This window comes from Podarcis pityusensis (assembly GCF_964106645.2).
Source record: "Podarcis pityusensis genome assembly, chromosome: 2".
In the NCBI taxonomy this organism is placed as follows: Eukaryota; Metazoa; Chordata; class Lepidosauria; order Squamata; family Lacertidae; genus Podarcis; species Podarcis pityusensis.
The window spans coordinates 13607563-13617399 of record NC_138029.1 but is presented as its reverse complement, the minus strand read 5'-3'; the positions used below and the strand labels follow the sequence as shown (position 1 = coordinate 13617399).

The 9837-nt window shown below is 48.2% G+C and overlaps 1 protein-coding gene across 1 annotated transcript in view; it reads left to right on the top strand.

The window, feature by feature from the left end:
* Positions 1 to 595: 595 nt before the first annotated feature.
* LOC308471485 (retinol dehydrogenase 16-like) overlaps positions 596 to 9837 on the top strand; it is a gene marked incomplete at its 3' end in the record, with an annotated part of 10200 nt that continues 958 nt past the window's right edge. The window contains exons 1-5 of the mRNA XM_080995483.1: positions 596 to 753; positions 5938 to 6268; positions 8062 to 8320; positions 9308 to 9471; positions 9708 to 9834. Of these exons, the coding sequence (XP_080851609.1) occupies positions 5956 to 6268; positions 8062 to 8320; positions 9308 to 9471; positions 9708 to 9834 (863 nt within the window). The 5' untranslated portion in view covers positions 596 to 753; positions 5938 to 5955. The remainder of the gene's footprint in view (positions 754 to 5937; positions 6269 to 8061; positions 8321 to 9307; positions 9472 to 9707; positions 9835 to 9837) is intronic.

Here is a 9837-nt window from a genome sequence, read left to right as displayed (position 1 = left end):
GGCCTCCTGCTGCCACTGCGCCGCCAGAGCCAGATTTCTGTTCTTATCCTGAAGCAAAGTTCTTAACCTGAAGCACTATTTCTGGGTTAGCGGAGTGTGTAACCTGAAGCGTATGTAACCTGAAGCGTATGTAACCCGAGGTACCACTGTAGATATCTTTCTGGAACTCTCTAGTTCTCCATAACCCAGCGCATGTTTGCAATTTGGTCTCTGGTTCCTCTGCCCCTTCGAAATCCAGCTTGCACTTCTGGGAGTTCTCGGTCCACATACTGCTTGAGCCTGCCTTGTAGAATTTTAAGCATAACCTTGCTAGCGTGTGAAATGAGCGCAACTGTGCGGTAGTTGCAGCATTCTTTGGCACATGTTTTGCTTAGCAGCCTGAGATCAGCCACAAAAGCTGCAACAGTTTCACTCATATATGTTACGGCCTCCGTGTTGTTGTTGTTTTTGCGGAAATCCCTCCCCACTTATCTTCAGGGCACGATGACCTCACGCACGTTTACTCAAACGAAACTGCACCCATTGCAGCCAGGCTGACTCCAGCGTTAAACTTACAAAACCCCTTCCCACTCTCCTCCCTCTCTTGTTTTTCTCCCCGGGCTAGAAATGGGCGGCCCTTGGCTGCGCTTGCCTCTCCATAAATTTTGACTGCAAAGAGTTCCGGATTTCTACTAGTGCTCAGCGGAGAATCAGCGGGGAAGAGCTGCGAGTTGCCGCGAGCTGTTCCACCTGCTTTTCGGGAAGCGCTCCAAGGTACAGTACTTGTTTGCAGTGTCGCGGTGGAGTTATAGGGGCAGGGAGGAGGCAGAGCTCAGTGGACCCCCCCAAAGTCTCGAGAACAGGCAAGTGCAAGACGGTGAATCGGCGAGGTCGTCAATTCGCTGGGAAGTTGCTCGGGCCGACCTCGAAAAGGTTGCTGCTACGATTGGCATCTACTCGCCCCTGAACTGAGTTCACACTGGGCTTGCTTGCAAGGTTCGCGAGTACGTATAGGATCTCAGCCGAAGGGTTGACGCTCTGCTGTTCGGGCTGTGTTCACATTAGACCTTTAAAGCGCATGGTTCCCCCCCTACCCAAAGAGTTATTGCAGTTTTGCTAAGGGTTCTTGGCAGTGCTTTCCAAACTTGGGTCTGCTTTTTTTTTTTTTTTTTTTTTTGGACTACAACTCCCATCATCTCTAGCTAGCATGACTAGTGGTCAGGGATGATGGGAATAGTAGTCCCAAAACAGCTGGAGACCCAAGTTTGGAAAGCACTGCTTCCTGGGAACGGCAACTCTGTGCCAGGTGAACTACAGGGTGCAGAATTTATTTTGGGGGGGGAATGTGATTTAAAGGTAAAGTGTACACACATAAAGTGGCTTCCAGGTTTCTTTATGGGTGCAGTAGCCCTGTGCTTGTTGCTGAACTATGGACCTTCTGAAATCTAATCTGCTAGTCAGTCGTCTAAGTCAAGGGTGTGTTTACAAAGATGTTTATACTTGCTGCGTTTGCTGGGTTTTTCACCCGTTTAATACTGGGTGGTGCTGTGGTCTAAACCACAGAGCCTAGGGCTTGCAGATCGGAAAGTCGATGGTTCAAATCCCCCTGACGGGGTGAGCTCCCGTTGCTAAGTCCCAGCTCCTGCCCACCTAGCAGTTCAAAAGCACGTCAAGGTGCAAGTAGATAAATAGGTACCGCTCCGGCGGGAAGGTAAACGGCGTTTCCGTGCGCTGCTCTGGTTCGCCAGAAGCGGCTTAGTCATGCTGGCCACATGACCCGGAAGCTGTACGCCGGCTCCCTCGGCCAATAAAGCGAGATGAGCACCGCAACCCCGGAGTCGTCCGCGACTGGACCTAGTAGTCAGGGGTACCTATACCTCTTTGTTGTTGTTGTTTAGTCGTTTAGTCGTGTCCAACTCTTCGTGCCTCCCTGGACCAGAGCACGCCAGGCACTCCTGTCTTCCACTGCCTCCCGCAGTTTGGTCAGACTCATGCTGGTAGCTTCGAGAACCTTTACCTCTACCAATAGTAAATGCATACATATCCAGTATTTTGTTACAAACCACCACTGTCTGAGGCATTGCTTCTGAAACCAGCTTCACACAGATTGGAGTCCAAAGCCACGCCCAATTTGTCTCTAGCCAAGGTTGTACACTAACAGAAACATCTCTGGGGGACTGAGGGAGCTGGGAAAACAGTTTCACGTCTCTGCACCACAAGAGACCTCCTTTCAGAATAATTGCATTTGTTTTACCTTCACAACAACCTAATGAGAGAAATTAAGACTGAAGGTGTGTACACTTTACCAGCTTAAACTTTTTGTGTGTGTGCCTCTCATCTGTCCATGCCAGTGGGCAGAGAGGAAGTGGGGATCTCTGATTCAGATTGCCTGACTGGTTTCCCTGGCCCAAACCCTTTTCCTGAAGTGTTCTTCCTTCCAACCATGCCACCCCAGAAATGGCCTTTAAGTGACTCATCTTTCAAGTACAGTGGTACCTCAGGATGTGAACGGGATCCGTTCCAGAGTCCTGTTCACATCCCAAAGCGAACGCAACCCACATCTGTGTGTGTGCGGGTCACGATTCGCCGTTCCACGCATGCGCATGACGTCATTTTGACTGTCTGCACATGCGTGAGCGGCAAAACCCAGAAGTAACGCAGAGCACAACCCGAAAGCAACTTCAACCCAAGATATGACTGTAGTTGCGAAAGTGCAAGATACCCGTTTGACAGTGGAACCCTAGGCACAATTCGCTGAGCTCAATAGGGCTTATCCTCAAGGAATAGGACTTACGCCTGAGTAGATATGGATAGGATTGTGTTGCAAGGTGCCAAAAAACTCACTGTTCTCTGCACTACAGGGTAGTCCTAGAATGCTGTTGAGAAAAGCATGTTTTACACAAGCACAGAGAGGGAGATGGACAGGGCGAGAATATAAAAGGCCCAACATAAGATGAAATGAAATGGAGAGGCTAGGGTTCAAGGAAAGAGGATTTGCTAGAAGGAGGAGACTTGAACAGGTTGAGATTGCCAGGTACAGCTTCAGCCAGCAGGAGCTGTGACTGGCTCCCAGTGAAGGGCTGTGGGACTGCGCCACTAGCCAGCATGGCAACCAGTTGGGTCCCTCTTCCTGCCCACATCAGAGAAGCAAGCAAGGAGGGTACAAAGTAAAAAAAGGGTGCACCCACTGCCGATGTGAGACATGTAAAGGTAAAGGGACCCCTGACCATTAGATCCAGTCGTGACTGACTCTGGGGTTGTGGCGCTCATCTCACTTTATTGGCCGAGGGAGCCGGTGTACAGCTTCCAGGTCATGTGGCCAGCATGACTAAGCCGCTTCTGGCGAACCAGAGCAGCGCACGGAAACGCCATTTACCTTCCCGCTGGAGCAGTACCTATTTATCTACTTGCACTTTGACGTGCTTTCGAACTGCTAGGTTGGCAGGAGCAGGGACTGAGCAACGGGAGCTCACCCCGTCACGGGGATTCAAACCGCCGACCTTCTGATTGGCAAGTCCTAGGCTCTGTGGTTTAACCCACAGCGCCACCCGTGTCCCTTGTGAGACATGTAGGACCTTCTCAATCTGAATGAACTCTCAAGAAACAGCTGCTATCATTTCACCTCCCTGCAAACAAATGAGGACAAATGCTCAATAAACAGGTTATCCAGAAGCAATCCATTCACAAAATAGCTACAATCTGGAAGCATCCTGAGAGCTTAATGAGACTTGCATCTCAGTAGAGATATATAGGATAACATGTTGTAGTGGACAGAAATTTCAAGGAGCAAGGAGTGATGGTTACTACGAAAAACAGTGTTCCATTATGAGATGGAAAGACATGCTATTTGGTTGCCACTGGTAAATATTTGAACTAGCATTCTTGAACTAGCTCACAGTACTATCCCTGACCTAATTGGGGGAAAGTGCTTTGGCAGAGTTGTTGCTTTGCATTTCAAATGGAGAACTGTGTCTTTGAAACAGCCCTTGCTCTGCTTGGCCAGTAACAGGCAAACGAAGCTTTTGAGCTGGCATGATGTAGTTGTCAGACTTGTCAGAGTAGGGCTGAGGGTGATAAGGGTTCAATTACTGACTTTGCCACATAGCTTTAAAGTGGCCTTGGGCCAATCAATTGTCCCTCAACCTCTTAAAGTCATTGTGAGATTAAAATTATGCAGGTGAGGAGAAGAACCAGTTATGCTGCCTTGATCTCCTTGCAAGAAAGGTGGGAAATCAATGCAGCAGTAGTTCACATTTTGAAATCCTTACAAAAAACCTGTAAATAGTATGTGTTAGCATATCAGATGATGAAAGTGGCTGACCAAATTTTACCTAACAAATTCTAGGGCTAGGCGATAGCATATCTCACCAGCTAAATACGTAGTACCTCGGGTTAAGTACTTAATTCGTTCCGGAGGTCCGTTCTTAACCTGAAACTGTTCTTAACCTGAAGCACCACTTTAGCTAATGGGGCCTCCCGCTGCCTCAGTGCCGCCGGAGCACAATTTCTGTTCTCATCCTGAAGCAAAGTTCTTAACCCAAGGTACTATTTCTGGGTTAGCGGAGTCTGTAACCTGAAGCATATGTACCCCCAGGTACCACTGTATTGCAAGCGGGGCTTTTTTTCAGCCGGAACTCACCAGAACTGAATTCCTGCACCTCTGTAGCGTTGCAGTGCTATTCCCTGGCATGGCGCTCGTGGCAGAGGAAGTGGGTGGCACGGCGATTGGGGCAACGAGGCAGAGGTTGGTGGCATAAGGCAGCAGATTGTATTTTTGCTGCACTGGTGCACACAACTTTGGATGTGTGCTTCCCCCTCCTTTTCTAGAAAAAAAAAGCCCTGATGGTGTACTATTAAGTGCAATACAGTACTACAGTTGTACCTTGGAACTCGTACAATTCGGCTCCCAAATGATCGAAAACTGGAAGTGAGTGTTCCAGTTTTCAAACAATTTTTGGAAGCCAAATGTCCGGTGCGGCTTCCGATTGGCTGCAGGGCGCTCCTGAAGCCTACCGGAAGCCGTGTTTTGGTTTTCGAACAGTTCCGGAATTCAAACGGACTCCCAGAACGCATTCTGTTTGAAAACCAAGGTACGACTGTATTCTGATACCTTACGAGGTCTGAAATAAGGATGGAGCTACGTATTGGCTGGCTTCACGGTTTTTCCTGCATCGTGAGTTTTGCATATCACACACGCATCATGATTCACGATATATTGCCAGGTCAAAAATTATGAAACCGATAACATGATAGCTTCAAACCGGTTTTGGATGATATATTGATATAGCGCCCAGCCCTAGCGAGTTCAGGGCAGGGGGAAGATTCAGCCTGAGGGTTTTGCATCTGTAGCTCTGTCTCCTACGCCAGCTCTTTGAGAGATGAGGAAGAGCCACAGAGCAGTGGTAAACCATAGTAAAGGTAAAGGGACCCCTGACCATTAGGTCCAGTCGTGACCGACTCTGGGGTTGCGGCGCTCATCTCGCTTTATTGGCTGAGGGAGCCGGTGTACAGCTTCCGGGTCATGTGGCCAGCTTGACTAAGCCGCTTCTGGCAAACCAGAGCTGCGCACGGAAACGCCGTTTACCTTCCCGCCGGAGCAGTACCTATTTATCTACTTGCACTTTGACGTGCTTTCAAACTGCTAGGTTGGCAGGAGCAGGGATCGAGCAATGGGCGCTCACCCCGTCGCAGGGATTCGAACCGCCGACCTTCTGATCAGCAAGTCCTAGGCCCTGTGGTTTAACCCACAGCGCCACCCGCATCCCGTGGTAAAACATACAGCTTGGGAAATGAAGCCTGTCCAAAATCCTGGAAAGCCTCTGCCAGTCAGTGCAGACAATACTGACCTAGATGGACCCAGTGGTCTGACTCCGTATAAGGTGGCTTCCTATGTTTCCCCTACTACCACCACTGCCTACAATAAACCAATATTTGATAAACCACCTTCTTCCTTTCCAGCTGCAGCAGTCTTTGGCCATGTGGCTCTATGTGGCAGCTCTGCTGGGTCTTTATTTCCTTTTCCGACGGTACCGTGAGCAGCAAATCTTGGGCAACCTGATGGAGAAGTATGTTTTCATCACTGGCTGTGATTCCGGGTTTGGAAACTTGTTGGCCAGGAAACTGGACGCTCGGGGAATCCGTGTCCTGGCAGCTTGCCTCACGCAGCAGGGGGCAGAAAAGCTGAAGGAAGCCACATCGGAACGGCTGCAGACCACCCTCTTGGACGTGACCCAAACGGAAAGCGTGGCCCGAGCAGCAAAATGGGCAAAAGGCATTGTGGGAGACAAAGGTTAGGGCAAGGCGCTCTGAATCTGCAGCAGCATAATTTGGTGTTGTTTCTGGAAAGTGTTATCATCCTTGCGGGGTGGATTAGGCTGGGAGATGGTGACTGTGGCCCAAGATTTGCTCGCCTGCCCAGGGTCTCTGTTGTTGTTTTTTAACCTCACTCTCCCAGGTCCAAGCCCATCTCTCTTATCTATAATGCCACACACCTGGCAGTCTGCACTTGTTGAGCAATGTGATAGATGTGCTCCCCCTGCCCCAGTTCCTTACTGTGCCTTCACAGGCTGGCTCAGACTCCATGGCCCAATCATTAGTGCTGCCGAAAACAGCTCTAAGTCAGGGGTGGAGGATCTTGGGGCTGGGGCCCAAAGTTGGCCTTCCAGCCTTCTCTCACTATCCCTTGGGACCCACCCCAAGCTGGGTGCGCTGGGCCCTCACCTCAAAAGGAAAAAAACTTGTTGGAAATTTATCTCAGGTGTGTTGGTCAGAGGCAGTCTTAACTATGATTTGATTGAAATGAGCCCAGTTCAAACCACAGGTGGGGAAGCTGGCTTGTTTCAATGGCCAGTAAAGATTAACCATTCAATGGCCAGTAAAATTAACCATTGTTTAGGGTTTGAACATGGCTCACTATGTACCGTATTTTTCACTCTATAAGACGCACCAGACCACAAGACGCACCTAGTTTTTGGAGGAGGAAAACAAGAAAAAAAAATTCTGAATCTCAGATGCCAGAACAGCAAGAGGGATCGCTGCGCAGTGAAAGCAGCAATCCCTCTTGCTGTTCTGGCTTCTGGGATAGCTGCACAGCCTGCATTCGCTCCATAAGACGCATCCCCTAACTTTTTAGGAGGGAAAAAGTGAGTCTTATAGAGCAAAAAATACAGTATTTTCTTCATAGCATTCTAACAGCCCACAGATGTAATTTCAGTATTTCTGTTTTAAAGTTTTGCTCAATGTTTTACTGGATTATTTTATTTTGATACCATGTACTGACTTTTTGCTTGTGATTTCTAAATTGAGTGAACCGTTTATAGCGATTTTATTATATTAAGCAGTATATATGTTATTAAAATGAATGGATGAACTCAGTGCTGAATTCAAGCACCGCTTTGGGCAGAGAAAGCAGCTTAAGATTCTCCTTTTGCAGCTGCAGCTTGCAGTTTCAAATGGAGAGTCATCCTCTGCAATCCCAGCTTTAAATAAAGCTGGGCCTGGAAAGGATGGCTAGGATGTTTTCTTTGCATGTAGACCTGATCCTTCCTTTGAAGCGTGATGCCTTTCTGTCAGAAATGATGTGTTACATGATGTTGGGTGAGTGGGGCTTTGGTAAAAGGGCCTTGCGGGTCAATTTGGAACAGGGCTTATTAGGCAAGCAGGCCGGAGGGTCACCAGCTGTGGTTTAGGTTGAGAGACGATAACTAGACTATCCGGTGACCCTAATGGTTTGAAGCTTCATCTGATCAGTGGCAGCACCTATGGAGACAGTGGATTCTCTTCAGGGTGACACCTACACGGTACATTTGAAACCCATGGATTTCCCCCAAAGAATCCTGGGCGCTACAGTTTGCTAAGGGTGCTGTGAGTTATGCAGGAGAACTACAGTTCCCACAATTCTCTGTGTTTTCCGTGTGCTTTTAAATGTATGGTGTGGACGAACCCATCTCTGCTTTGTATTCAGAGTCTGTATTGGTCAGGTTGTGCTTTGCAGAGAGTAAGAGAAGGTGCTCAAGAGGTGTGTCCGTATGGATGGGGCTCTGTTCTGTACCTGATCTCCTGTTTCTTTTTTGCCCCCTTCAGGCCTTTGGGGATTGGTGAACAATGCTGGCATTTCAGTCCCAACTGCCCCCAATGAGTGGCTGACGAAGGAGGACTTCAAGAAGATCATAGACATAAACTTGCTTGGCGTGGTTGATGTAACCATCCACATGTTACCTTTGATAAGAAGAGCCAAAGGGAGGATTGTCAATGTTGCCAGCGTAATGGGGAGGATATCCTTGTTCGGTGGTGGCTACTGTCCATCGAAATATGGGGTGGAGGCTTTCTCTGACAGCCTCAGGTAACTGCTGCAGGTTGATGTATTTTCTCGTAGCATTGGCTGCAACTCCTTGTTAGTCCAAGGAGACATTTTCTGCTTAAGGGGGGGGGGGGTGACATTGTGCAAACCAGCCTGTGCCAGAAAATGTTTTTTAAAAAAACAAAAACCGGAACTGACATACGTTTGCAGAATTCAGCTTCCGTCACTCAGTGTTTGCGGAACTCAACAGATCTGGTACTTGCAGAGGAGCAAGCTAGCCTGTTTTCACAATGGTTGCCTTCAGATGATCAAATCTTGGCTTAATAAGACAACATACAAATGAGCCTCTGTCTGGGGCAAAAAACGGGGCCTACAGTCTTGGCTTGCTAGCCAGTCTGCAGTTTTTGCTTGATTCCTGGTCTCCACCACTTTCTGGCATGTGTGAAAAGCAGGCTTTTGCAAAGCCCTCCCAGGTCTGATGGGAGAGTCTGGTGAGGACAAGTCAGGGAGGATTTAAAGAAGCCCCTCCAATCTTTTTTTGACCTGGGCACATGCAACTACTGTTGTGAACCAGGCATGCATGCATTTGAGCACTCCTTCCCCTTGGCATGCTGCTACCAGTCAGCACAGACAATATTAAGTTAGATGGAGCAATAATCTCATTCAAAATAAGGCCACTTCTCCCATGATCTTGTCAATAGCCCTTTCCTTTGCCTTCTAAAGTAGTTGTTTTCTTAATCGTCCTATATAACAATAGTGAGTTCTGTTCTCCCAGAGTGTGTAGCCAAAAGAACTGTCAAAAGGGGTCATCATCAGCGTATCTGCCAAACTAGTGACAGGAGTTGCTGTGTGCCGTCCTCAGATGAAATTCACTGGCCACTGTTGGGAAAACAGGATGAAGGAGCAGATGGACCATTTCCCTGATCTAAAAGGGCTTTCCTATATATCATGTTCCTATCCTCTTCCCATCTCTATCCCATGGGCTACTGGTACAGAAGGCAACTATTCCTTCCCTTTTCCCTTCTCCAGGCTCGAGCTTGACGCCTTTGGAGTAAAGGTCTGTATAATAGAACCAGGCTACTTTCGAACGGCTATCACAAATGAGAAGCTATTGTTAGACAACTTCCAAAGCCTCTGGAAGCAGGTCCCAGAGGAGACCAAGAAAGCCTATGGGGAGCCTTACTTAAATCATAGTGAGTACTACCTTCCTGTTGTCTTGAATTTGATTCTGCTTAACAAATAGGCTTCTAGATGTGCTAATCTGTATTTGATAGCTTAGCTGTGGGTGTATGGCGTGAACAGGGACTGGGCAATTTGTATTCCGGAGGAAGGAGTGTGTGTAAGCATAGGGTTGTGGTGGAATTAGTCCACACTAATGGTATTCAAAGGTGATTGACCAGCTTCTGGTCTCTTTCTCTTGTTCCAATAGTGCTTGATTCAACCATTAAGATGCAAAAAGACTGCAACCCCAACCTCTCTCTGGTTACCGACTGCATGGAGCATGCTTTGACATCTGTGTACCCCCGTACTCGCTATTCAGCCGGCTGGGATGCCAAGCT